At 47.5% G+C, this 27,891-nt stretch overlaps 1 protein-coding gene and 1 long non-coding RNA gene across 4 annotated transcripts in view; one reads left to right on the top strand and one right to left on the bottom strand.

Moving 5' to 3' along the window:
• Positions 1 to 18,451, top strand: part of Slc37a3 (solute carrier family 37 member 3) — a 48,153-nt gene extending 29,702 nt beyond the window's left edge. For all 3 annotated transcript variants that reach the window (XM_048340331.1, XM_048340330.1, XM_048340332.1), the window contains exons 8-15: positions 1,369 to 1,453; positions 2,364 to 2,542; positions 6,121 to 6,262; positions 9,258 to 9,359; positions 10,083 to 10,130; positions 11,205 to 11,356; positions 14,584 to 14,649; positions 17,373 to 18,451. In XM_048340331.1, the coding sequence (XP_048196288.1) occupies positions 1,369 to 1,453; positions 2,364 to 2,542; positions 6,121 to 6,262; positions 9,258 to 9,359; positions 10,083 to 10,130; positions 11,205 to 11,356; positions 14,584 to 14,649; positions 17,373 to 17,465 (867 nt within the window). In that variant the 3' untranslated portion in view covers positions 17,466 to 18,451. The remainder of the gene's footprint in view (positions 1 to 1,368; positions 1,454 to 2,363; positions 2,543 to 6,120; positions 6,263 to 9,257; positions 9,360 to 10,082; positions 10,131 to 11,204; positions 11,357 to 14,583; positions 14,650 to 17,372) is intronic.
• LOC125347220 lies at positions 478 to 27,425 on the bottom strand. Its single transcript, XR_007210133.1, has 3 exons — positions 27,381 to 27,425; positions 24,621 to 24,624; positions 478 to 594 (listed from the first exon to the last, which is right to left on the bottom strand). It is a non-coding gene; the product is annotated as an uncharacterized LOC125347220 (long non-coding RNA).
• Positions 27,426 to 27,891: the final 466 nt, after the last annotated feature.

Raw genomic sequence — 27,891 nt, 5'->3', positions numbered from 1 at the left:
GGGGCTTGAACTCAGGGCCTGAGCACTGTCCCTGAGCTTCTTTGGCTCACAGCTAGCACTCTACCACTTTGACCCACAGCACCACTTCCAGCTTTTTCTGTTTATGTGGTACTGAGGAATCGAACCCAGGGCTTCGTGCATACTGGGCAAGCACTCTACCCCTAAGCCACATTCCCGGCCCCCGTTTGATGATGTTTGCCAGTCCCCTTTATTCCAGACTGCTCACTAGCACAGCTGGATGGTACTAACTGGTTCAGATGTGACTCACTTCATACCCGTGCTGCCTCGGGCTCTGACTTCTGGAAACACTGTGTTTGTTCTGTCGTTCACTGCCTGCGCCCCTTGGACTCTGTGCCTGTGAACTAGAAGTTGACTGGCAGCCTGGCAGTGGAGGTTCTTTTAATCCTCATGCCAACTTCCCACGTCAGGTCCCCTGTTGTCCCCAGTGGAGGCCTTCTCCTTCAGCCATGTGCAGGCCTTCCCACACATTCCCACCCACCTTTGCTGCTTTGTGCCTGCAAATGTGGGCCTTTGCTGTGATTTTCTGCATCTTTCAAACTCTAGCTGCCTTCACCTCCTTTTAGCTGTTTCCTCCTTCTCCCCCTCCTCCTCTTCCTCCTCCTTGTCCTCCTTCCCCTTGTGTGTGCACGTGTGTGTGTGTGTGTGTGTGTGTGTGTGTGTGTGTGTGTGATGGTATCAGGCTTGAACTTTGCTCAAGGCTGGTGCTTTCCCACTTGAGCCACAAGCTCCACTTCGGGCTTTTGGGTGATTAATTGGAGATTAGAGTCTCAATGACCATCTTGCCTGAAGCTGACTTCAAAATGCAATCCTTAGATCTCAGTCTCCTGAGTAGCTAGAATTACAGATCGGAGTCACCAATGCCTGGCTCACTTTTAGCTTTTTTGCTGGTTAATTGGAGATACCAACCTCTGGGCTTTGGCTGCCCAGTCTAACTTTGAACCGTGATCCTCAGATCTCACCCTCCTGAGTAGCTAGCCACCAATGCTTGGCTTCTTTCCTCCTGAATTGCTGTATGTTTCTAAATAGGGCTGGGCCTCCTCATGGGCTCATGGTTGGGGTATGGTTTCATTCTAGTGGGATGTAGCATCTCTGAGGGTAGATCCTGTCTTTTGTATGGGGCTGGTGATGGGAAGAATGAGATTTGGGACGATGTCACTTTAGTATCCAGGGATACTAAAGGGAAGTCACAGGGAAGCAGTGGAGCAGTTGACATAGTGCCTGGCATGGATGCCTGGTTGTCAGAGTTCTCCTCAGTCTCCCTCTCCATCCTCCCCATTGCCCCTTGCCATGTACTGAATGTGCCGTGCTGACCACATGTGTAAGAGCTGCCTCCCTTCTCCCCTCCAGTACGCCTTTCTGGTGACCGCGTCTGTGCAGTTCGCTGGTGGAATCGCCATTTTCTTTGGACTACTAGTGTCACCAGAGGAAATTGGTGAGAAGCGCTCTCTTCCATTCAAAGTATCTAACTGCTTGGGACCAAAGGAAATTGAGAAGGGGCCAGGAAATGGGATCCTTTCTTCTTAGGAGGGCTTAAACTCAGGGCCTGGACACTGTCCCTGAGCTCTTTCACTCAAGGCGAGTACTCTACCACTTTGAGCCACAGCTCCACTTCTGGCTTTTTGGTGGTTAATTGGAGCTAAGAGTCCCACAGATTTTTCCTACCAGGGCTAACTTTGAACTTTGATCCTCAGATCACAACTTTCTGAATACTAGGATCACAGGGGCCAGGCCATTTCTAACCATTTGTTGGTTATTTGGAGATAGTATCTCAGATCTGTTTGCCCAGACTGTCTCTGAACAGTCATTCTCAGCCTTCTTGAGTAGCTACCAGCTCATGGCTTATGAATGATTTTTATAGTTGGGGCACTGGCTAACAATTCATATGAATGTATTTTAAAAATTACTGTACATTAATTGTATAAGCGGAATTAAATAGTGACTTTGCACAATGCGTACAGTCTAGCCCCATCAACTCACCTCCTCTGTCATTCTCCTTAAGACAATTTCTGCGGGTATCATTGTTCTGTTTTCATATATGTAAATAAACGATTCCAAGCATGGCTGTATTTTTAATTTCACATCTTGAGATTGGTTTCTTTTCCATCCTAGGAGTGGTTCAGTCTGCTATTTCCCTGTGGACAGATGATGCCGCAGACGCCCCATCCTTAGAGGAGAATTAAGCAGGCTGTGCATGGGACTGTCATTGGCTTAGATGACCTTGGTCTCCCAACTTTAGTTGCTTTTTCTACAAATTAGACATAAATCGTGATCCATGCAAAAGCCCATGGCGCAATGCAGGCATGCGGTGGGCACTCTGTAACTGGCAGCTGTTACTGTTTTAGGTCTCACAGGTCTGGAAGCAGAAGGAAACTTCGAAGAGTCACACAGGCCACTAATCAATGATGCCGAGAATGAAGATGAATATGAGCCAAATTACTCAGTCCAGGAGGACAACAACCCTGTCACCCAAGTGAAGGCAATAAGCTTCTACCAGGCCTGCTGCCTTCCCGGAGTCATACCGGTAAGGACCTAGCGGAAGAGCGCTGTATGGAGTCCCTCAGCTTACCTCACAGCTGGGTCAGGTCAGAGCCCATTTTCCCAGAGCAGTGGAGAATAAATGGTTTCATCTTTGGGGGAGTTGTACTATCTATAGCATGCGAAAGCCCGGAGCCCTGGTGTACTGACCCAACCCGATCTAGCAGGCAGCCAGGAAAGCAAAACTGACTTCTTTAAACAGGTATTTTGGATATGTTGAAGTTCACATAGACCAAGAAGGGTCTTAAATTCTTTATTATCTGCATTATTTCTCTGTGTTATAATCATTTTAGGAAGTATTGTTTGTCCTTTTTTTCAGATGGTTTAAAGCAGAGCACTTCATCTTTTTTATGCTTATTTTGTTTTTTGAACTCTGGACCTGGGGGCTTCGTCCCTGAGCCTCCTTGTGTTCAAGGCTGGCACTTTACCACTTGAGCCACAGTGCCACTCCCGGCCTTCTCTGAGTAGTTTATTGGAGATAGGAGTCTCATGGACTTTCCTGCCCAAGCTGGCTTTGGACTTCAATCCTCTGATCTCAGCCCCCTGAGTAGTTAGGATTACAGGTGTGAGCCACCAGCTCATCTTTTTTTTTTTTGTTTGTTTGTTTGTTTGGGTTTTTTTTTTGGTGCTAGTACTGGGGCTTCAACTCTGCCTGGGTGCTGTCTTTTAGCTTTTTTTTTCTTTCCTTAATGCCAGTTCTAGGGCCTGGGCACTGTTCCTGAGCTTCTTTTTGCTCAAGGCTGGCGCTCTTACCACTTGAGCCACAGTGCCACTTCCGGCCTTTTCTGTTTATGTGGAATCCAGGGCTTCATGCATGCTGGGCATGCACTCTACCACTAAGCCACATTCCCAGCACATGTCTCTCAGCTTTATTTTTGCCCAACCTAACATTTGAACCACAGCTCGACTTTTGGCTTTTTGGTAGTTAATTGTAGATAAGAGTCTCATGGACTTTCTGCCCAGGCTGGCTTTGAACCACGACCCTCAGATCTCAGCTTCTTGAGTAGGATTACAGGTATGAGCCACTGGCACCCAGAAGTCTGCTATCTTTTTTGTTCAGGGTTTGTGGTCTACTACTTGAATCACATCTCCACATCTGGATTTTTGGTAGTTAACTGGATCTAAAAGTCTCCTAGACTTTCTTGCCTGGGCTGACTTAGAACCTTGATCATCAGATCTTAGCCTCCTGAGTAGCTAGGATTACAGGAGCCCCTGACATTTCAGCAAGTCTGTGCCAACTTCTTTCCTACTTTGCTTCTGCTTGTGCCCTCGGACTATGACAAGTAACACTTCTGTTAAAACACAGTGTTATTTCCTACCTTTCTTTAACCCTTAGAAATTCAGGTTTCTTTAGATCTGTTCTTCTGCTGAGATATTACCTTCCACCTAGTTATTCAGATTCTCTGCTACCAATAGTCGTATTGTTGAGACAGAACTTCAATTTGTGGTTAGTAAAGACCGAACTGTTCCAGTGAATCTTTTGTGCTTCCCGGGCCATTGTTCTCAGGCAGGAGCAGGGACATAAAGGAAACCTCTTGGCTCCCTCCTTTGTCTCCCACAGGCTGTGTGGACAGCCTGCTCTGGTGATTGGGGTTTGGCTCTCTGGGGGGTGGCTGCTGTCCTGCCAGGGGCTGCCAGCTCTGCTGCAGGAATATGCTAGGCAGACAGCCTTTGAAGTCAGCCCCTTTGCGTCTCCCCTGTCTCCCCCATCCTTTGATGCTAAATGTCAGGATTTCCTGGTAAGAGTAATGTGTTGCATGGAAGTGTCCCAGCTCGGCCACCATTCTGAGCAGCTGTAACCGGCTTCGAAAGAGAGCTGAGAGGCCAGTGACGACCCTGTTCCTTTGTTCTCAGCCACCAGACATCCAGACATGCTCTGCTCTGCCTTGGACTGGGGGGGTGGAGCGTGGGAACCTCTAATCTGAAAGAAGGTCTCATGTGGATGCGCGCGTGTGTGTGTGAGTGTGTGTGTGTGTGTGTGTGTGTGTGTGTGTGTGCCTGTATGCCTGTATGGATGCTGAAACTCAGGGACTGGGTGCTGTCTCTTAGCTTTTCTTTTTTAAACATTCTGTCACTTGAGCCACTGATCCACGTGTAGCCTTTTTATTTTTATTTTTTTTTATGCTTGGCCTACGGCTTGAACTCAGGGCCTGAGCAATGTCCCTGAGCTTTTTTGATCAAGGCTAGCTTTTTTTGATCAAGGCTAGCACTCTTCCACTTGATCTATATAGCTCTACTTTCAGCTATTTTTATGGCTAATTGGAGATAAGAGTTTCATGGACTTTGTGTCCCCCATTGGTTTTGAATCATGATCCTCAAGTCTCCTCCTTCTGAGTAGCAAGGATTACAGGCATGAGCCACCAGTGCCCAGCTTTACTTCCAGGTGTTTTCTTGTTAATTGAAGGTAAGAGTTTCATAGAGTTTCCTTCCTGGGCTGGTTTCAAACCTTAACCCTCAGATCTCGGCCTCCGAAGTAGCTAGGATTACAGGCGTGAGCCACCGGCCCCTGTTATCCCTTAGCTTTTTCTCTTAAGATCAGTGCTCTACCACTTCTCTGTTTTTCAACTTGCAATCTGTGGTTGAGTCACATCACTCTCCATGGTTTACCGTATTAATATTGCAGGAAGTATTAGCAAAGTTGGTCTGTATGCAGCAAAAGCTGGGATGTTCACTGCGTTTATTTGCTATTGGCTAATGGCAGTCAGTGTCATGAAAAACACTTACTTTTTTTTTTTTTAATCAGAATAAGGAAATAATGAGTGTACTCCTGGCCTTCTGGGTTCCAAACACTAGTTTGCTCTACCAGAGAAGTGATAGAAGGAACTGGAGTCAGTTAAGAAATAGCCCTGTGGGGCTGGGGATGTGGTTTAGTGGTAGAGTGCTTGCCTGGCATGCCTGAAGCCCTGGGTTTGATTCCTCAGCACCACACACACAGAAAAAGCCAGAAGTGGTGCTGCAGCTCAAGTGGTAGTGTGCTAGCCTTGAGCACAAAAAGGCTCAGGTGCAGCGCCCTGGCTCTGAGTTCAAGTCCTAGCACTGACAAAAAAAAATACAATAGTGGTAACAGATGCTACTAAGCAAAAGGAAACAAATGTACTTATCACCTGATCTGGAAGAAATAGTTTTATTGTTAATGTTCACAGTGCTCATAAGCTTTGTAGGTTAGAATGATGATGTTCATCATTGTGAAGGTTAAAATGTGTACTGTGAGATTTATGTAGTGACAATCTCAATAAAGGGGGGAAAAAAAGAAATAGCCATGTGTAAAAGTGAGTGCCAGGGGCTCACACCTGAATCCAAGCTACCTAGGAGGCTGAGATCCAGTGGATGGTGGTTCAGAGCCAGTCCAGGCAGGAAAGTCCATGAGACCCGTTCATATATATATATAACATATATATATATATATATATATATATATATACATATATATATATATACACACATATGCCATGTCGATGACTTTTGTAGAAGCTAATGGGGATACAGAGAAGGGGAGACTGTGTTTTGCTTTTGAGACATGTGGTCCTGCCATACCTTGTTGAGAGCTGCGTGTTTCTCTTGTAGTACTCACTGGCTTACGCCTGCCTGAAGCTGGTGAATTACTCCTTCTTCTTCTGGCTGCCCTTTTATCTGAGCAACAACTTTGGCTGGAAGGAAGCGGAGGCTGACCAGCTGTCAATCTGGTATGATGTTGGCGGAATCATAGGTATGCCTCTGCACACCTTTTTTTCTGCACACCCCTTTGAGCCATAGCACCATTTCTAGCTTTTTGGTTGTTAGTTGGAGATAAGAGTCTCATGGACTTTGCTGCCCAGGCTGGCTTTGAACTGTGCTTCTCAGATTTCAGCCTCTTGAGAAATTAGTATTCCAGGTTTGAGCCACTAATCTCTGGCCAATGTGCACCTTTGTCCGTGGTAAAGACTCAGTTACTAGTGGTCTCTTGCTGGGTTAGGAAATCTGGCTTCACTTAAGGTTTATTACTCACTCCACAGTCAGATTTTCCTAAACTGCCTTGCCAGTAAACAACCAAACTCCTTAAAAAAAAAAAGTGCATTGAGAGAAAGACCCAGCCAGAAGGGGGGCTGTGATTTATGGGCTCTTTTCTTAGTCCATGTTGATGGATCAGTTCTTTGTCTTGGGAAAGCTAGCAGTCTCCTTAAATGCAACCCTTTTGTACTCTTCCCATGATATTTGGCTATCAGGCTGACTGTGTGAGAGGCCCAAGTTAGAATGGAAATGTATTTATTTGGCTACTTCCTACCTCCCTACAGAGAGCCATCCTAGCCAAGAAAGCGAAGGTCAGGTCCTAGAAGTGGGTGCTTCGCAATTGCTGTTATATACAACTGAGTTTTATTTGCTCCTTCCTTCCTTCCTTCCTTTCTTCCTTCCTTCCTTCCTTCCTTCCTTCCTTCCTTCCTTCCATCCTTCCTTCCATCCTTTTTTTTTTTTTGGTCAGTGTGGGGCTTGAACTCAGGGCCTGGGCACTGTCCTAGAGCTTTTTCACTCAAGGCTAGTGTTCTACCACTTTGAGCCATAGCACCATTTCCAGTTTTCTGGTGGTTAATTGAGATCAGAGTCTCACAGACTTTTCCTGGGTAGGCTGGCTTTGAACCATGATCCTCAGATCTCAACCTCCTGATAGGATTAAGGGGTGAGCTGCTGGCACCTGTCTTGCTTGTTTATTTGTAGTGCTAGAGATGGCACCTGAGGTCTATACCTGTTAGGCAAATGCTACCACTAGGCTCAGCCCTACAAAGATTTTTTTTTTTTTTTTTTTGGCCAGTCCTGGGCCTTGGACTCAGGGCCTGAGCACTGTCCCTGGCTTCTTCCCGCTCAAGGCTAGCACTCTGCCACTTGAGCCACAGCGCCGCTTCTGGCCGTTTTCTGTATATGTGGTGCTGGGGAATCGAACCTAGGGCCTCATGTATCCGAGGCAGGCACTCTTGCCACTAGGCTATATCCCCAGCCCCCTACAAAGATTTTAATAGTAACTTGATACTGCAGCCAGAAATAATGTATAATGAAGTAAGCAACTTTTAAATAAGATAGATGAATGAATGCATTGCAGTGGTGATCCCTGCCCTTTTTTTTATGCCAATCCTGGGGTTTGAACTTAGGGCCTGAGCACTGTCTCAACTTTTTTGCTCAGAGCTGGTGTACTACCACTTGAAGATAAGTGTCTCACAGATTTTCCTGCCTGAGTTGGCTTTGAACCGGGATCCTTAGATCTCAGGCTCTTGAGTAGCTAGAATTATAGGCAGGAGCCATCAGTGCCTGGCTTGGTGTTCTCTATTACATGGCTATAGTACCACCTTACACCTTACTTTGCATAGAATTGTGGTGAGATTAAGTTCCCTATCACGTGTAAAGTATGCAGTCCAGCCTTACATGATACATTGGTATTGTATTTGAATGTCACTGCCCTTATTCTTAGGTCCAGAGCCAAAGGAGATGCTACTGCTACTTTAGGCCTAACCATACTTCTGATCCTTGGAAATTAAAATTGCATACATACCAAGGAAAGATTGGAGTGAGGTACTAGGGTCAGTATCTATAATCCTACCTGTGCAGGAGGCTGCGATGCAGAAGATTGAAGTTCAAAGCCAGCCTCGGCAGAGCGGACTGTCTCCAGTTAACCAGCAAAAATGCCAAACTAGACATGTAGCTCAAGTGGTAGAGTGCCAGCCAGAAGCAAGAAAGCCAAGGAAGAGTAGGAGCTCCTGATTTTAAGCTTCAGTACTGGCATAAAAAAAATAGGGAAGGGAGGGAGGGAGGAAGGAAAAGGAAGGAAGGAAAAGGAAAGAAGGAAGGAAAAGAAAGGAAGAAGAGAGGTGAGGAATTGGGCTGATGATGTAGCTTAGTGATATAGGTAGAGTACTTGCGTTGCACACAGTGATCCCCTGGGTTTCAAGCTTAGCACTATAAAACAATCACAAAACAAGTTTAAAAAAACCGATTCAGACTCAATTATTACCAAACTATTATTGTATTTAATTTGGGGGGGGGTCCACTGGGGGCCTTGAATCCAGGTCCCGGCCACTGTCCCTGAGCCTTTTCGTTCAAGGCTAGTACTCTTACCACTTTGGTTCACAGTGCCATTTCTGGGGTGTTTTTGGTGGTTAATTGGAGCTAAGTTAAGTCTCATGGACTTTCCTGCCTGGGCTTAGAACCGTGATTCTCAGATCTCAGCCTCCTAGGTAGCTAGGATGAGAAGCACGAATCACCTGTATCAAGCCCCAGCTTGTTTTTGTAAAGAAAACAGTAAGGAAGTGTGAATTTTTTTTTTTTTTTTTTTTTGCCAGTCCTGAGGCTTGAACTCAGGCCTGGGCACTGTCCCTGGCTTCTTTTTGCTCAAGGCTAGCACTCTACCTTTGGAACCACAGCACCACTTGTGGCCTTTTCTGTTTATGGGGTGCTGAGGAATCAAACCCCGGGCTTCATGCATGCTAGGCAAGCACTCTACCTCTAAGACATGGGAATGGTTTTGAGGATTTTCCTTTTCTTTTCTTATAACTTCTGGTGTGTGGTCTGCTGGCTGCACCGTCACCGTGATATCACAATCACGGTGTCTTCCTAAAAAGAATGATGGAGGAGGAGTTGGGGGAGAGGCAGGCAGTCATCTCTGTGGCTGAGTCTGACAGAATGGGGGGGCGCCTGGGGAGCTGCTTTTGACTGGCGTGTGCTCTGTCTGTCGGTTGAAGGAGGAACTCTTCAAGGCTTCATCTCCGACGTGCTGCAGAGGAGAGCCCCGGTGCTGGCCCTCAGCCTGCTCCTGGCCATCGGGTCCCTGGTTGGGTACAGCCGTGAGTACTCCTTAGCATCTACACAGGGGACAGCCTGCCCCTGCCACGCTGCCAGGCGGGACATGTCACCCTTTTGTCATCTGGGGAGTGCCTGGAAGCCGTCATCCACCCTTTATTTGTGCAGGGAGGAAACAGGCCTCTCTTCTGCTTGGCGGATTTGTCTGAAAGCTGCCTTGGGAGTGCTTGCGCTTTGTTTGAGGGGTGGCTCCAGCGGGACAGCATTAAAGAGACAATAAAACAATAAAAGGGGGTGAGGCTCCAGGAGGGGGAGAGATGGTGATTAGGAGGCTTGGTGTCTGTGTGCTAAAGATGAGTAGTTTCTAGCTTTTACAAGTCTCATTAGCTTGAACAGCAGTGAGAGACAGACATTACAAATAAAAAGACTTCTAACTCTCTTTGTTGTCTCTAGGAGGGATTTGTGAGGCCAATAGACAGTTCAGACCCCTGTGTCCTGTGCTCTTTTCTTCTTTTCTGCCAGTACAGGGCCTGGGTGCTGTCAATTGGCTTTTTTCACTCAAGGCCAGTGCTCTACCACCTGAGCCACAGCTCCATGGCCTTTAGATGGTTAATTGGAGATAAGATTCTCAGGGACTTCATGGGCTGGCTTTGAACCTGGATCCTCAGATCTCAGCCTCCTGAGTAGTTAGGATTACAGCTGTGAGCCACCGGGCCTGACCTTGCAACTACTTTTTAAGTCACCAAATTGTGTCTGTCTCCTCACAGGGTCTCCGAATGATAAGTCCATCAATGCGCTTCTGATGACCGTCACAGGTATGGCTGCCCTGGAAACCATCGCTCTCAGACTGATGCCCAGGCCTTAGCGGCCGAGATCTCAAGTGCTAGAAGGGCCTCACTTTCAAGTTCTACTTCTTTTCTGCTCTTGGGTGATGTCCTTGGGGCCTCTTGTAACAGAAACCATCCATAGCAGGAAAGTTTTAGAAAACTTTGGTTGTAGCCCAGCTCCAGGTATGACAGGAAATGATGTGGGAAGAAGCCCCTTCGGGAGCCGGAATTGGCCAGTGTTTCTGGGTGCAGCGGGTCCAATTTGACCCCATAGCATAGAAAAATGACTTTTTTTTTTTGGTCATGGGGCTTGAACTCTGGGCCTGTGTGCTGTCCCTGAGCTCTTCGGCTCAAGGCTAGCACTCTACCACTTGAGCCACAGCGCCACTTCCAGTTTCCTGGTGGTTAATTGGAGATAGGAGACTCATAGACTTGCGTGAACCGCAGTCCTCAGCTCTCAGCCTCCTGAGGAGCCAGGATTACAGGCCTGGGTCCCTGGCACCTCACTAAAATGACTTGTTTTCAACCCTTCAGCTCTGATCAGGGAATGAGTTGCTCAAGCTGCGCAAGGCACCTGGCGCCCATTCCAGTCACGTGACCCAGTTCATGGGAGCCATGCCGGATGCTGGGACCACCTGGCAGAGGCCAGTGGCAGATAGAGTCCCCTGCCGTTTTGGAGCAACCTTTAGGTCCCTCCTCTTCTTCAGTGTTGTTGAAGTGGAGTGGTCAGGGGCTCGGGTGACAGCGACTATGTGATAGAACTTAACAAGCTCACGCAGTGTCTTAATGAACTCAGACTTCACAGTCAGGAAGGCTGCCTGCTTGACTATATTTTTCTCTCTTTAGATTCTCTTATTACAGTGCCACATAATTCAAGAAGGGATTCCAGCAAAGTGCATGCTAATAATTCGTGTGGAGATGACACTATCTGGGAGAATTTCCTTATTTTCTCCGCCATGTTAATTAAAATACCGCAGTGATATTTTTGCCTTATCCAGGAGATTGCTGATGTTATTATGCTGTCATAGGTTAATAGGCACCTGTTCTGTGTGTGTATTTCAGGGTTTTTTATCGGTGGGCCTTCTAACATGATTAGCTCGGCCATTTCTGCAGACCTGGGTCGCCAGGAGCTGATTCAAGGGAGCAGTGAGGCGTTGGCGACGGTCACGGGGATTGTGGATGGGACGGGGAGCATCGGAGCTGCCGTGGGCCAGGTGAGACAGCTGGGAGGACTGGCTGGGGTGCTGCGAGCCCTGGGATCCCGCCACCCCCCTCTGCCTCTCGTCCTTGCTGCTGTCCTCCTGGGCCCCAGCAGGTGGCGCCGGTGTGCTGGGGAAACCACTCTTCCAGAGCCTTAGGTTTCGATTCTCCGGGAAGGCCAAGTGAACTGGGGACCCAGTGTGGAAGGCCATCTGCGATTTTTACTTCCTTCTTTCCACTTTCACTTCTAGATCATTCCCGTCCTCCAAGACTTTACAAGTCTGCCCCTTTACCCCAGTCTGTTGCCTCCTTCTTCCCAAGGGAGCAGGGTACCGATGAGACACGTGTCCTGCCTTTTGTCTCTCCTGTGTTTCCCTAGTAAAGGCCCACTACACGTGTGCATTCTTCTCCTGGACCCCACCCTCTGTGGCCCGGGTGGAGCTCTGGCTTCCTTTTCCACTCGTGGAAGTTTTCACTTGTCCTTCTTCGCTGATGTGTTCTTAGTGAAGTACCTGCCAGTGTTGAGCCCCTCACTGAACGGAGCTTACCTCTCCACTGACCTTTGAGGTCAGAGAAGCATGTCCTTCTTCGAGGAGTGAAGCATTGTTAATGGAGTGGAGTGTTTCAAGATTGAACCTCCAGCCTGGCCTCGGTCACACTGAACCCCCTTTGTGGCTTTGTGGCCTCCATCTTCCTCTGAGTTCCAGAAAAGACTTTCCTGTTTCTCCTCTGTTCTTGCTGCAGGTTAGCGCTCTTCCACTTGAGTCACGGCTCCACTTCTGGCTTCTTTGGTGGATCATGGGAGATAGGAGTCTCATGGACTTTCCTGCCTGGGCTGGCTTTGAACTGGGATCCTCAGAGCTCAGCCTCCTGAGTAGCTAGCTTACAGATGGGAGCTACACAGCACCCAGTCTTAGTGTACATTCATGTATCCCCAGTGCTCAGTAAGATTAAACTTAGCGCCTCCAGGAGAAAGGAGAACAAACGTTCACTTTCATCCTTTGGTGTGACTGTTTGCATTCTCATGGTAATTACAAAGTAGAAACACTCAAATGTGCATCAGTTCATGAGTGGATAAACAAAGCGTGATATATCCATTCACTGGAGTATTATTCAGCAGTGATAAAGGGATGAAGGATAGGTAAATGCTACTGTGTACATGAACATCAAAATGTGAATGGACTGACGTGGTTCAAGATACATTATCCTTACAGAAACTGATTTGTTGAGTGGGAACTCTGTCATACAGTGGCTTAAAGAAAAATGCAACTGGGGCTGGGGATATAGCCTAGTGGCAAGAGTGCCTGCCTCGGATACACGAGGCCCTAGGTTCGATTCCCCAGCACCACATATACAGAAAACGGCCAGAAGTGGCGCTGTGGCTCAAGTGGCAGAGTGCTAGCCTTGAGCGGGAAGAAGCCAGGGACAGTGCTCAGGCCCTGAGTCCAAGCCCCAGGACTGGCCAAAAAAAAAAAAAAAAAAAAAAAAAAGAAAAATGCAACTGAAAAATGTTTTGTAAAATGAGTTATACCAGATAGAAAAATACCAAAAAATACCCAGTTCTACTTACTAGAACAGGATGATGCGTAGATTTAGAAAGTGGGTGAGTGGCCCCAGGGGCGCGGTGGGAAGGGACCCGGGGGTGGAGTTTGCTGGGTGATGAACACGGTGTATGGATATAGTGGCAGGGGTTGTACAGTGCCCTGCATTTAATCCATGCCACTGGCGTGTGCACGTCACAGTGAATGAAATGAGGAATTTTATGTCAAATGTTAACCTTAATAAAAGGACTGGGGGCTGGGGATATGGCCTAGTGGCAAGAGTGCTTGCCTCGTATACATGAGGCCCTGGGTTCAATTCCCCAGCACCACATATACAGAAAACAGCCAGAAGTGGCGCTGTGGCTCAAGTGGCAGAGTGCTAGCCTTGAGCAAAAGGAAGCCAGGGACAGTGCTCAGGCCCTGAGTCCAAGCCCCAGGACTGGCCAAAAAAAATAAAAAATAAAATAAGAGGACTGGATGCTATTAGCTTCTTTTTAGTAATCAAAAGTAAAAGTAAAGTAGCTGGGCCCCGCTGGCTCACGCCTGCAATCCTAGCTACTCAGGAAGCTGAGGATCAAGGTTCAAAGCCAACCTGGCAGGAAAGTGTTTGAGACTTGTATCTCTGATTAACCACCAGCATGCTGGAAACGGGGCTGTGGCCCAAGTGGTGGAGCGCTGGTCTGAAGCAAAAATGTTAAGGGACAGTGCGTGGGCCCCAAGTTCAGGCTCTAGTATTGGCTTAAAAAAATTCAAAAGCAAAGTAAAAGAATATGTTGTAGAATGTGGAGCTGGCAGCGTTGAGATGGCTGGAGAGGAAGTGTTGATGAAGACATCCGTCCTGTCCCCTTTGCTGCTCGTGGTCAAGGCGGGGTGGCCCCCGGGATAGCAAAGAGAAGAAAAACCCACCCTGTGAACCTAGACTTCCTCCTATGCAGGCTTTTTATTAGCTGCCGCAGGCTTGCAAAACAGCCATTACTACAACTAAAAAAGAGCTGGGTATGGCGTCTGCTCGTAATTCCAGGATTTGGGGTCTGAAGATGGAAGATTGCGAGTGTGAGGCTGGACTGGACTCCACCGTGAGTTCCTGTCGTCCACAGAGAGAATGAATGAATGAATGAGTAAACCAATGAGGAAGTACAAAGAGCTTTCGTGGCAAAGTGTGGAACGGCTTTGTAAATATGAGAAACGTGTTTTCTAACATAGCCACGTTTAGCTAGGTGCTGGTGGCAGATACCTGAACCCTGCACTGTGCAGGAGGCTGAGCTCGGAGGATCTGCGTTCAAAGCCAGCCCAGGCATATAGAAGATCCTCAAGATTCATATCGCTGGTTAACCAGCAAAAACCTAGAGTTGGAGGCTTGGATCAACTGGCAGAGTGCCAGCTGTGAATGAAGAAACCTAGTTAGTGAGAGTGAGGTCTTGAGCACAAGGAGGGAGGGAGGGAGGGAGGGAGGGAGGGAGGGAGGGGGGGAGAGAAGGGAACGAGAGGAGAGGGATGAATCTGCTTTTTTAGCTACTTACCCATTTTATTAAGACACTTTTTTTTGAGGCAAGGTCTTCGTGCAGCCCGCCCTGACCTTGAACTTGAGATCACACTCGCTCTGCCTTCTGAGTGCTGGGAATACCAGTGTGTACCCCTGCATCTGGTTCATTCTGTCAACTGATAACTAATTAAGTTTTAATTTACTTTGTCTTCTTTAGTATTTGGTGTCTTTGATCCAAGACAACTTAGGATGGATGTGGGTTTTCTACTTTTTCATCCTCATGGTAAGTATGTGCCTCTTTTTAACTGGCCATTTTTATGTAAAGTTAGTTCAGAGCATTTACTAAGCCACTTACTGAAACCAGCAAAATTGGCAATTGCTTTTAAAGATCCTCTTTGTGAAAGGTACCTTTTTATCCCCTAGTCCTAGGACTTGAACTCAGGGCCTAGGCGTCGTCCCTGTTTGCGCTCTACCACTTGATCCCCAGTGCCACTTCTAACCTTTTCTGAGTGATTTATTGGAGATAAGAGTCTTATGGACTTCTCTGCCTGGGATGGCTTCGAACTTTGATCCTCAGATCTCGCTTCCTGAGTAGCTATGGTTATAGGCATGAGCTGCTAAACACCTAGCTGAAAAGTACCTTTTTTGGTACCAGTTATGGGGCTTGAACTCGGGGCCTGAATGCTATCCCTAAGATTTTTGCTCAAGGCTAGCATTTTACCACTTGAGCTACAGCTTCATTTTGGCTCCAGTTGAAGATCAACTGGAGATGAGATTCTCTAGACTTTCCTGTTTGGGCTGGCTTTGAACTGTAATCCTCAGATCTCAGCCTCCTGAGTAGCTAGGATGACAATGGGAACCACAAGTGCCCAGCCCAAAAGCAACATTTTCTTAGTCTGAAAGACACAATTTGAGGTTGGAGGTATGGCTTAGTTGGTAGAGCACCAGCCAGTAAGTGAAATCGTCAGATACCATGTTCAAGTCCCAGTCTTGGAACAACAACAACAAAAAAGGCACACTTTTCTCAGAGCTAGGGGACCGAGTTTGTTCTTGATCTGCGTCTAATGAGCGTTGCCATTTTCAATTCTAGCAAATCAAGACTTAAGTCTCGCCAACCATTAATCAGCGTGTTCTTCTGGGCTGCTGTCTGTTGGATGTAATTTGGGAATTCTGAAGGAAATTAGCACGGGCATCAAGCCGGGGGGGCGGGGCGCGGGAGGCTAAAGCAGCAATGCAGGAGAGCCCTGGCCCGAGCAGGCTGTGTCACCATGGTCTCAGGAGGCGGAGGAGAGGGCTCCACCTTTGACATTCTTAGCTGGGCAACATCCAGTGCAGAAAATGGCTGTGTGCTCTTAATGGAGGCTTCCTGTTGAACCACCACGTGGCATTTCCTTACATTATTGGCAGGGCAGGGCTCAGGATAGGTCAGCTTAAAGTCTGGGGAAGCTTGTGTCCTCTAGGGAACATGGACAGTATCTTGCCTTTGGGATCTAGGCTGGCCTAATTGGAGGCAGCCATCTAGCCCGCTCCATGGAGCCGGAGGTAGTGTAATGGTAGCAAGTCCCCGAAGTGCTCCAGTGTTGGCCTACAGCTTCACAGAACTCGTTCCCTTTCCAAGTCCCTGCTAAGCAGAGGGGGCCTGTTCGGATGAACCTGCCACTGTGGTCCTACCAGCAACTGTTACAAAAAAAAAGCCTGGATTTGGTTGGGACTGGTGGCTTCCACCTGTAACCCTAGCTCTCCCTCCAGGAGGCTGAGATTTGAGGATCAGGGTTTGCAGCTTAGATAAATGTGTACTGTAGTTTTTTTGTTTTGTTTTGTTTTGCTTTTTTGTGCTGATTCTAGGGTTTGGACATAGGGCCTGGTACTTGCTTGGCTTGCTTCCTTGCCTGTGTGGTGCTTTACTACTTGAGCTATACCTCTAGTTCTGCTTTTTGCTTGTTATTTGGGAGCAGGAGTATCATAGAATTTTCTGCCTAGGCCAGCTTTGAACTTTGATACCTGATATGTCAGCATCCTAAGTAGCTAGAATTACAGATGTGAGCCACTAGTACCGGGCTAAGAGTTGTCTATTTGTGTGTGTGTGCGTGTGTGCGTGTGTGTGTGTGTGTGTGCACGCGCACACGCCAGTCCTAGGGCTTGAACTCATGCCTGGGCACTGTCCCTGAACTTTTTTGCTCAACTCTGGCACTCTGCCACTTGAGCCACAGCTCCAGTCTAGCTTTTTGGTGGCTAGCTGGAGATAGGAATCTCACAGACTTTATTGCCAAATCTAGTATATTCGAAACATGGTGTTCACTGCCCAGGAGGTTGAGACCAGAAGGATTTCCATTTGAAGCCTGTGGGCAGAAAAGCCCTCAAAACTCCATCTCTAAAATAACCAGGAAAAAGCTGGGCTGGAGGCCTGGCTGTAGTGGTAGCAGACCCTAAGCCAGCAAGCCAGCAGAGCACAAGGCCCAGAGTTCAAACCCTGGTTCTGGTAAATAAAAACATGATGCTCTAACAGGTGAATGGTTGTGGGGAGCTGGTAGCGCGAGCCTGTACTCCTTGCTACTTAATATTTTGAAATCTACAGACCAGAGTTCGAAGCCAGCTAGCCCAGGAAAGTCTGAAACGCTTATCTCCATTTAACCACCACAATGCCAGAAGTAGAGCTGTGGCTCAAGTGGTAAAAAAAATTCTCAGGGAGGTGGGCGCCAGTGCCTCACGCCTGTAATCCTAGCTACTCAGGAGGCTGAGGTCCGAGGATCCTGGTTCAAAGCCATCCCAGGCAGGAAAGTCCATGAGACTCATCTTCAATTAGCCACCCGAAAACTGCAGGTGGCTCTGTGGCTCAAATGGTAGAGCGCTAGCCTTGAGCTGAAGAGCTCAGCGACAGCGCCCAGGCCCCGAGTTCAAACCCCAGGACTGGTTAACACCCTCCAACGGCCTCTTACCCTCCGCCTCCCCCTCCCCAAGAAGAAATACATGGTTGCTGCATGTTTAATTCTTTTTTTCTCTTCACAGACAAGTTGTACAATTCTGTTTATCTCACCATTAATAGCCCGAGAGATATTCTCTCTCGTACAAGGGAGACGCGCTCACATTCTGACCGAGTGACTGGTGCCCATGGCAAGGCGAGCAGCGTGGTGACGCACGAGGACGGTGGATTTGGTGTTGAGTTCCCTGTCTGAGGACAGAGCCCGGCTCCTCGGCCTTGTGCGGCCTGGCCAGCCAGCCCAGGAGGAGCCTCCCGCAGAGGAGGCCGCCCTGAGCTTCTCTTCAACACTACAGGAATGGCCGTGGACTTGGTGTTCCACTGTTGCTTTATGAATGTACTGAGTGGCGTACGGCCTGCCGGCGTCCTTTATGGCCTGGTGAGGTTTATCCCTTTCGCCTTAGTTGGGCCGCGTGCTCCAGCCTTAGGAGTTGTGTGCCCCGGAGCAGAGCCGGGAGGAGGGACCGGATCCCGTGCGTTTTGCTTTGGTGGCCATGCGGAGTGGTGAAGAGCGCCAGCGGGGGGAGCTAGGAGCTGCTCTCTGGCCCCCTTCCGCCTCGCAGTCCTTCACTGCAGAAGTTCTTCCTGGTGATGACGGATATCATGAACATTCATTCCGGCGTGGGACTCCCTGTGGAGCTGCGGGCTGGGAGCCGTAGCGGCCTCTGGGATCCTCAGCATCGTTGGCTCTCAGAGGACTGCTGTGGAGCACAGCCAGGTTCCAGGGTGTAACCTCAGCAGAAGCCTAGAGTTAGTCATGTTAGTGGATGTGATCGCGAGGCCTCCGGCCCGTCCTCTTAGCAGATGCTAGTGTAAATGTCTGCCAGGCTGCCCCTTCTATAGTAGTCAGCGTTGTAAGGTCATTCTCTATATTTTAAATTATATAAGCAAAGGAGGAAGCTGTGCAATTTTGAGAGATTTCCTAATTTGCATTGGGCTAGGGATCATTTTTTTCAACTTCTGGCTTTATATTCCACAACGTGGTGCATTGATGAACTTGTTAATGTCATTGGATCATGCAGATTAAATATGATCATGTTCTTGTTCACTTACTGACATAAAGGGAAAATAAGAAACACAGGAAAGGAAAATAAACTGACTTTTATAGGAAGTGTTTGGTTATTTCCCTTTCTGCCATCGCGTGTGTGCACTCTGCACTGTCTCGCACCCGAAGCCCAGCTCTGGGTTGGGGGTCTTTCAGTTTTAGGTGTCTGGGTACTGTGGTCCAGGTACCTCCCAGAAGTCTTGCGGTGCGGATGCCTCCGCCAGGGTCTGTGAAGACTTCTCCCCCCCCCCCCCCACCCCCATGTGCACAGACTCCTCTCTGCTGGATTGTCTATTGAAGATTAGAACGGCCTGGGGCCAGCCCGTTCTGCTGTCATCTGCAACAACAGGTCACCCTGACCCCAAACAGTGTTCTGCCCAGAGCTCAGAGACTCTGGAGCTGAGATGATGGGCGAGGAGCCCGCAGCCCTGGGAGGCAGGAGGCCGTTGCACTTTGCTTACACTCTTATCTCCAGAGCACCAGCCTTGAGCAAAAAAGCCAAGTCCCAGTCCCATTTCTGGCACACACATTTATTTAGACGCAGGATCTTTGGCAGTCCTGGGTCTTGAACTCAGGGCCTGAGCACTGTCCCTGAGCTTCTTTTTGCTCAAGCCTAGCACTTGAGCCACAGCGCCCCTTCTGACTTTTTTCTATATATGTGGTGCTGAGGAATCGAACCCAGGGCTTCATGTATGTGAGGCAAGCACTCTACCACTAGGCCATATTCCCAGCCTCTAGACAGGATCTTGTTCTGTGGCCTTGACTGTCCTCAAATGTGTCCTCCTGTTGCTGCCTCCCAAGGGCTGGGATTCCAAGCGTGCATCACCCCCACTCATTGTGAGGCTTGGTGTGCAAACACTCTGCACCTGCTGCTGGGTTCATGGCCCTCAGACATGGCAGGCCACTCTTTCTCTGCAGTGGCTTTCTAGAGTTGGCCACTTGAAGAAGCACCTCTTGGGGAGGGAAGGGGAGGAGCTAATGGAAGGATGGGTTTGGGGACTAAGATTGGAGTACATTATGTACAGCTATGAAAATGTCATAATGAAACCTATTTTGTACAATTAATAATGAAGTGTTAAAAAAAAACAAAAGCAAGGGCTGGGAATGTGGCTTAGTGGTAGAACTAGCATGCATGAAGCTCTGGGTTTGATTCCTCAGCACCACATACACAGAAAAAGCCAGAAGTGGTGCTGTGGCTTAAGTGGTACAGCGCTATTAGCCTTGAGCAAAAAGAGGCTCAGGGACAGTGCCCACACCTTGAGTTCAAGCCTCAGCACTGGCAAACAACACAACAACAACAACAACCTCCTCTTTACTCTCTTCCTAATTCTTCTGTTTGAGTCTGAGAGTTCTGCCACCCAGGAAACGCATGCATTGAAATTGCTCTACTCTTCTGCAATCCTGGACAATGTGTGATCATTCCCATGCATGGCTTACCCAAATCTGTCTTTCCTCCTCTGCTAGGCCCCCTGCCCCTTAGTGGACGTTTCATTAGCTTGAGAGCAGCTTTCTGCTTCTGAAATGCCATTAGTGGGCCTTGTATGGCTTATGCTCTCTCTCTCCCTCTCTCTCTCTCTCTCTCTCTCTCTCTCTCTCTCTCTCTCTCTCTCTCTGTCAGTTCTAGGGCTTCAACTTAGGGTTTGGACACTGTCTGGCACTTTACCACTTGAACTACAACTCTACTTCCAGCTTTTTGCTGGTTAATTGGAGATAAGATTCTCACAGACTTTATTTTTTGCCAGTCCTGGGCCTTGGACTCAGGGCCTGAGCACTGTCCCTGGCTTCCTTTTTGCTCAAGGCTAGCATTCTGCCATTTGAGCCACAGCGCCACTTCTGGCCGTTTTCTATATATGTGGTGCTGAGGAATTGAACCCAGGGCTTCATGTATACGAGTCAAGCACTCTTGCCATTAGGCCATGTTCCCAGCCCCTCTCACAGACTTTAATGCCCAGGCTGACTTTGAACTGTGATCTTCAGATCTCACCCTCCAAGTAGCTAGGATCACAAGCAAGAACCACTGACTCCCAGCTTGCATTGCTTTTGATGAAAGAAATAAATAACTTTTATTTTTCTTTCGCTTTTTCAGAAATTAGACAAAAAGTAGCCAAACCACTTGAAACCCTTTCCAAGACCCTTTTGACTGTGGCATATGAAAGTTGTCCTTGCTGAAAGTCAACATTACACAAAACCATATAAAAGGGCCACCCAGTTTGAAGGGAATCCAGCAGGTTTCATAGGATAATTGTATTTAGGTGAAACCTTTCCCGCAGGGCTTCAAAGGCTTACACCTTGTTTAATAGTTATTATCACTGAGCCCCAGAGCAGGACTTCAGGTAGCTGTAATCCTAGATTTTGTGTGGGTGTGGGTGTGGGTTTGTTTGTTTAGCATTTGTTTGTTTTCCTTAGGCTCTTGTTTGAGGAGTCCGGGATTCTTTGGAGCAGTTGGTTTCCATTAGAAAAAAAAGCCCAAGGGCTTTAGCGCAGCCCAGGCTACAAGCTATCTTCTCCAAGGCAGATGTTTATCAGCCACCATACTGGAACCTGAATGAGAAGACCTGCTAGAGTAGTGTAGTCTGGACTCTACCCTGCTGTGTCTCAGGGAGAGTTTATGGGATTGGTTCTTGGGTCTCCTAAGTCAATTCCCAGCTATCTTTCCTTAGATGTATCAGTTAACAGAACTTTGGAGAAGTAAACATGTCCCTAATTAAGTTAAAACATGCCGGAAGCCAGGTCTCTAGGGTCAATTAGAGGCGGTTGGGAAAGCGTATGGATAAAGCCATCAGTGGGAGACAGGGCTGTGTGTGTGTGGGGGGGGTGGTCCCCAGGAAACACCTTGCCATCCTCTGCTGTCTGGCTTCATCCCCGAATGCTTCAGCATGGTGGCAGTGGATTTATATAGAAGCTCTTCCATTTTTCCCCTAGAGACAATCATTGCTCTGTTTTCGGCCCTTTCCTGTGGCTGGCTGGGCCGCTGCACTCTGTAGGGGGAGACAAAGTCCCAGCTACACGTCACTGAACCCTGCACTTGGAGTACTGGGCACGGTCACAGGTTCTAATTGTTTGAGATTGCTGTATTTCAAAGTGTTCTGGCAACTGCTGCTCCTCCTTCTTAAGTTCCCCCTCCAAGTTCTCCGTACCCTCCCAGCCTCTGGTTCCACAGTGAGTCACCCCCCAACTGTTCACCGAGTGAAAGAGACTCCGGGATGATCTCTACCTGGATGATTTTGCTTGAGAATCGGCCTTCTTGCCTTGGCTGTGACCTTGGCCTCTGAAGTCCCCAAGGACTGGATGCTCAGCTTACCTGTAGCTCTGCTCTCTATCTGGTCACTGGAAGCACTCACACTGGATAGTTTATTAAAACTTAACCCTGGGGGCTGGGAATGTGGCTTAGCAGTAGAGAGCTTGTCTAGCCTTGCATGAAGCCCTGGGTTCGATTCTTCAGCACCACATACACAGAAAAATCTGGAAGTGGCTCTGTGGCTCAAGTGGTAGAGTGCTAGCCTTAAGCAAAAAGAAGCCAGGGACAGTGCTCAGGCCCTGAATCCAAGCCCCAGGACTGGCAAAAACAGAACAAAACAAAAACTTATGCTCAGTGCCACGGGCTCACATTTGTAATGCTAGCTACTCTGGAGGCTGAGATCTGAGGATTGTGGTTCAAAGTCAACCTGGAAACAAACTACTCCAAAAAAGCCAGAAAGACTTGTGGCTCAAGTGATAGAGCTCTGGCTTTGAGCAGACAAGCTTAAGGACAGTGCCCAGGCCTTGAGTTCAAGCTCCAGAATTAATGCGCACATTCAGAAAAAACCGTAAGTGGCCAGGTACTGGTGGTTCCTGAGCATAATCCTGTTTACTCAGGAGGCTGAGATCTGAGGATCCCAGTACAAAGCCAGCCTGGGCAGACAAATCGGAGACTCTTATCTCCAGTAAGCCAACAAAAAGCTAAATGAGAGTGTGAAGCCCTGAGTTTAAGCCCAAGTAGTGGTGTGGACATGCGTGTGTATGCACACATGCACACAAAACCAACAAAAAGCTCAACTGGTGTGACGTCTACAAATGACAACCACAAAGAAAAGGAAAGTTGATGCAGATCTAAGAGAATTGGAGAAATGATCCTATTTTGGTTAAATGCGAAGCTGTGGCCTTGTATGTGGGGATGCAATTTGGCAGAAATGAAACAAGTCGATCAGGAATGTCTTTACAGCTTGAAACATGCTAAATTCAAATCAGTTGGGTGGCCAGGTACATCCGGGTAAAATCAACACAGTTCACCTGCTGTGGAGTTGTTAGCATCAGAGGAAAATGGTCTCAGACTGTTCATTTTTCTTGGTGAACAATCTCAGATTGGATAACTGACATAGTAAAGATGGGATTATTGATTTAACACTGGCCACGTACATAACAAATATCGTACCATTAGCCATTTTTGCTTATGGTAGAGCTTTTTTTCTTTTTGTTGGTTGTGGGGTTTGAACTCAGGGCCTGGGCACTGTCCCTGAGCTTTTGCACTCAATGCTAGTGCTCTACCACTTTGAGCCACTGTGCCACTTCCCGTTTTCTAGTGGTTAATTGGAGATAAGCATCTCATACACTTTTCTGTCTGGGCTGGTTTCAAACTGAGCCTCAGATCTCAGCCTCTTGAGTAGCTAGGATCACAGGTATGAGCCACCAGTGCCTGGCCCATAGAACTTCACTGGAAACCATGCCCAGAACCACACGAGGGGAGGACTTGTTTGGGAAATGTATTTTGTCGATGAAAAAACTTGAGCTAGCATTTGAAAAGTTCAGTGGCCGTATACGGGTGGCGATTAAGCCCTGGCTGGCTTGCCAGAAGGACTGCACTTTTTTTTTTTTCCAAAGAAAGAGCTTAATCATCTCAGTCTTGACCCAAGATTTAATTCTATGCCAATGCATTGTACACACACACACACACACACACACACACACACACACACACACACACACACACCCCTCTTCCTGCAGCTCGACAGTGTGCGCTCACAGATGTGTTCAGCACACGTGTTGTCCAAGGCGGAGGATTTAGCAAGCCCCTGGTTGGAGGAGTTAGTGAAGGAGCTAGTGTCAAGCTCCGGAGCCCCAGCAAGCTGCCATCGTTTGAAACTAAGTGAAGGAGGTGCATTTCCTCATTGTGGAAGGCCAGCAACCTTCTACGACGCTGACTATGCTGGTGACTGTGCAAAGTAATTGACACAGCTACCGAAAGGTTCCAGGTTCTGAGAAGTAGACAAATGGGAATGGAACAGCTGGTTGATGCAGCTCAGGACCTACAACATGGAATCAAAGCATTCAGCTGCAAAGCAAGGAGGAGCTGAGAGCTAGCTACAACCTCCTGCTGCTGGAGTTCTAGAAACGTTACCTGAGCAATGACGAGTTTCCCACTTTGAGGAGCCAGGCTTTAAAATATACAGCTATGTTTGGAACAACTTCTGGGGGCAGCTCTTATCAAAACTCACCACACAGCCTGGCATGGGTGGCTCTTGACTGTACTACTCAGGAGGCTGGGATCTGATGATTGTAGTTCAAAGCCAGCTGGGGCAGAAAAGTCGGAGAGACTCTTATCTCCAATAAATTACTCAGAAAAAGCCCGAAGTGGCGCTGTGGCTCAAGGGGTAGAGTGCTAGCCTTGAGCAAAAGAAGCCAGGGACAGTGCAGAAGCCTGGAGTTCTAGCCCTAGGACCAGCACAAAACAACAAACAAACACCTTGCTACACAAACCTGGAAAAGCAGTTAGAAGTAGCAACACCACCAACATCAGCTAGCGTCCTTCTCCTTGCTAAGAGGAAGCAGTGCCCGCCATCATTGAGTTAATTAAATGTTCGACTTACTGTAACAGGCTCATTTTTAAGTGGATAATATTTTAAAGTTGGCTTTAAATGGATTATTTTGTGTAGTTCATCAGTGATATTTTAAGTACCCAAATGGCTGTTGGCAGGATAAAGGTTTTCCACTCCCACTGTACCTGAATTACTGAAACAACCTCAGAGTTAGCGATCTAGCTCCCAGCCTGGCCCGGCGGTCTGTACCACGCACCCACCGCACAGCCCAGACCTTCTGCCCAGGTGTTCCCCTGGCCAGAGGCACAAAGCGCTGGGTGGTGGGTCAAACGTGGGCCATGTGAGTCTTCATCTGAAAACCTAAACACCTGAGATTTGAGAATACACAGGGCCCTCTTCACTTCTCCCATTGATCAAGTATTTGTGATAGTATTGAACACTTCTCTTTTTCTGTCTCTGAAATCACACCTGTTGTACTAGCTGCCATTTTAAATGTACAATAGTTACAGAACTGGGCACCCATCTCCACAATTTCTGAGTCTCATCATCCCCCAAAGAAAGTTGATGCTCATCAGTAGCAACACCTCATTTGCTCCAAACCCCCAACTCCTGGCAACCAGCAGTCTATTCTCTGCATAGATTTGCTGCTTCTGGAAATTTCATATAGGTGGACTTTTAGCCAGGCACTGGTGGCTCACACCTGTAATCCTAGCTACTCAGGAAGGTGAGACCTGAAGGATTGGGGCTGGAAGCCAGCCCAGGCCAAAAAGTCTGTGAGACTCCATTTCTAATTAACCAGCAAACTGCTGGGCTTGAGACATGGCTCAAACGGTAGAGAACCAACCGTGAGCAAGTAAATCAGATGAGAACACAAGTTCCTAGGTTCAAACCCCAAACTTGTACAACAACAGCAAGAAAGGAATTAATTACATAGGATGTAGCCTTTTGTTTATTTGTTTCATTTTTGTTGCCAGTCTTGGGCCTTGGACTCAGGGCCTGAGCACTGTCCCGGCTTCTTTTTGCTCAAGGCTAGCACTCTGCCACTTGAACCACAGCACCACTTCCGGCTTTTTTCTATATATGTGGTGCTGAGGAATCGAACCCAGGGCTTCATGTATACGAAGTGAGCACTTTACCACTAGGCCATAATCCCAGCCCCCTCTAGACTTCTTTTGATTCCTTTACTGAGCATGTGTCCAAGATTCATCCATGTTGAAGATCACCAGCATAAGTAATATTGCACAAGTAATCTTATTTGTATTGGGGTCTAACTCCAGAACAACTGGTTTCGATACTGGAACTGAGACCTTACAATGAATGCAGATGTAACCCCAAAACTTGAGAAGCAATTCTTTAGTGTGTGAAATACCTTGGTTTATTTTGGTAGACCATAATGAGTTACATATGTTATAAAGCAACTAATTCTTCACCCATTTAATTCTTCGTAAATTTGTTTTTTGTTTGTTTCTTTTGTTAGTCATGGGACTTGAGTGCTAAGGCCAAGCTTTTGTGCTCAAGCCTAGTGCTTTACCACTTTGGGCCACCACTTCCCTTCTGGTTTGGGGGTGGCTAATTGGAGCTAAGAGTCTCATGGACTTTTCTGCCCTGCCGCTGGTTTCAAACCTGGATCCTCAGATCTCAGCCTCCTGAATAGCTAGAATTACAGGTGTGAGCCACCAGTACCCAGCTTTTCTTTGTAAACACATTAACATGAAAACCCAATGAACAAGGAAGTCCCAGGTTAAAACAGATGTGTGAGCAGAGCTAAGCCCTGTGGTTATAGGACCTGGCACTACAGGTTATTTTAGATTCTGTTCTGTGGAAAGTACAAAGCATGCCAGCAAAAGATTCTAAGGTAGATCTTCTGTTTGCTAAATGTAATCACCTGACCATGATACTGAATGACTGTGTCTTTAAAAAATTAAAAGCTGCAAAAACAACAACAAAAGAAACATTGTATGGGTGTATCATGTATCACATTTTACTTATCCATCCATTAGTTGATGGACATTGGTCTTGTTTATTTTATTTGTTTATTTTTGCCAGTCCTGGGGCTTGAACTCGGCCTGGGTACTATTATCCCTGAGCAGCTTTTGCTCAAGGCCAGAACTCTATGTGGTACTGAGGAATGGAACCCAGGGCTTCATGCATGCTAGGCAGGCACTCTACCGCTAGGCCATGTTCCCAGCCCTCTTGTTTATTTTATATAACTCACATACTATAAATCCTATGCCTTTAAGACCTACAATTCATCATTTAATTTATTCATGGAGTTGCGCAATCATTACCACTATTTAAAAAACATTTTATCACCTTGAAAAATAACCCCATACTCCTCACCAGTCACTTGTTGGTTTTGCCTGTTCTGATGGTCATATAAGTAGATGCACATAGTACATACACACACACACACACACTCTCTCTGACCAGCTATGGGGCTTGAACTCATGGCCTGGGCACTGTCCCTGAGCTTTTGCGCTCAAAGCTAGCACTCTACCCCCCTGAGCCACAGCTCCACTTCTGGCTCTTCAGTGGTTCACTGGAGATAAGAGTCCCATGGACTTTCCTGCCCAGAATGGCTTCAACTGTGAACTTGAGATCTTAACCTCCTTAGTAACTGGGATTGTGGGCGTGAGCCACCAGGGCCTGGCTTGGTTTGTGGGTTTTTATGACAGTGCTTGGAATGTGTTACTCCACATCTCCTTCCTTTGTAGTTAAGTTTTTGAAATCAGGATGTGTAAGTTCCTCAACTTGCTTCTTCTTTTTCAAAATTAGTTTGAGGATCTGGGGGTCCCTCGTATTTCCATAAAAATTTTAGAATTAGGGAAAAAAAGGCTGGGGGTGTATGTGACTCTAGCTACAAAGGAATAAGGGAGGGTGATTAGGAGATATCCTAGAGGGGGGTGAGCTCGTTTAAACCACACTCTACGCATCTATGGAATTATCACAATGAAACTCCTATGTAAAATTAATGTACACTAATTAAGAAATTATGTTAATGCAATGTCTTCCTGTCGCCATCTTTCTGAAGCATATGATCGTAACTCTCCTCTTCCCAGCACGTACCCCTGAGAATCTGTGACACAAGATAATGACAGGAAGGAGGCTGCTGCCTCTCCCCTGGGGAGCCTGTGGCCACTTAGTAGAAAGTATCCAGAAGATGCCAGCTAGACACATTCTTACTTAAGATTCCTGGTCACCCGTGTGTGTGTGTGTGTGTGTGTGTGTGTGTGTGTGTGTGTGTGTATACTGAGCCTTCATCTCAGGGCCAGGGCGCTGTCTCTTAGCTTTTTCTGCTCAAGGCTGGTGCTCTCCCACTTTCACCATACCTCCACGTCCAGCATTTTGATGGTTGATTGGAGGCAAGACTTTCCAGGAGAGGTTGACTTTGAACTGAGGCTCCTCAGATCTTAGCCTCCTGAATAACTAGGATACCGGTGTAAGCCACCAGCACCCCGCCGAGATTCCCTCTTTATAGCACTTTCCTCTTTCTGTGGCCCCACGGATGTAAGCCCTGGACTACGAGGGGATCGGCTCGACTGAGACATCAATGCGAGTGCTGTCTGCGAATGCAGCACTGTGAGCTGAGTCCCAGGCTGATTTTCCTTTGGAGAATCTACCACTTAAGCTCACACCCTTCTTGGCTTCTTTTAGTCAAATAAATGGCCAGGTGATTCATTTAGGAAATTCCACAAGGCCTGCCCTCCCCTG

Source organism: Perognathus longimembris, chromosome 2 (assembly GCF_023159225.1).
Source record: "Perognathus longimembris pacificus isolate PPM17 chromosome 2, ASM2315922v1, whole genome shotgun sequence".
Lineage (NCBI taxonomy): Eukaryota > Metazoa > Chordata > Mammalia > Rodentia > Heteromyidae > Perognathus > Perognathus longimembris.
This window is presented reverse-complemented; position numbering and strand designations above follow the sequence as displayed.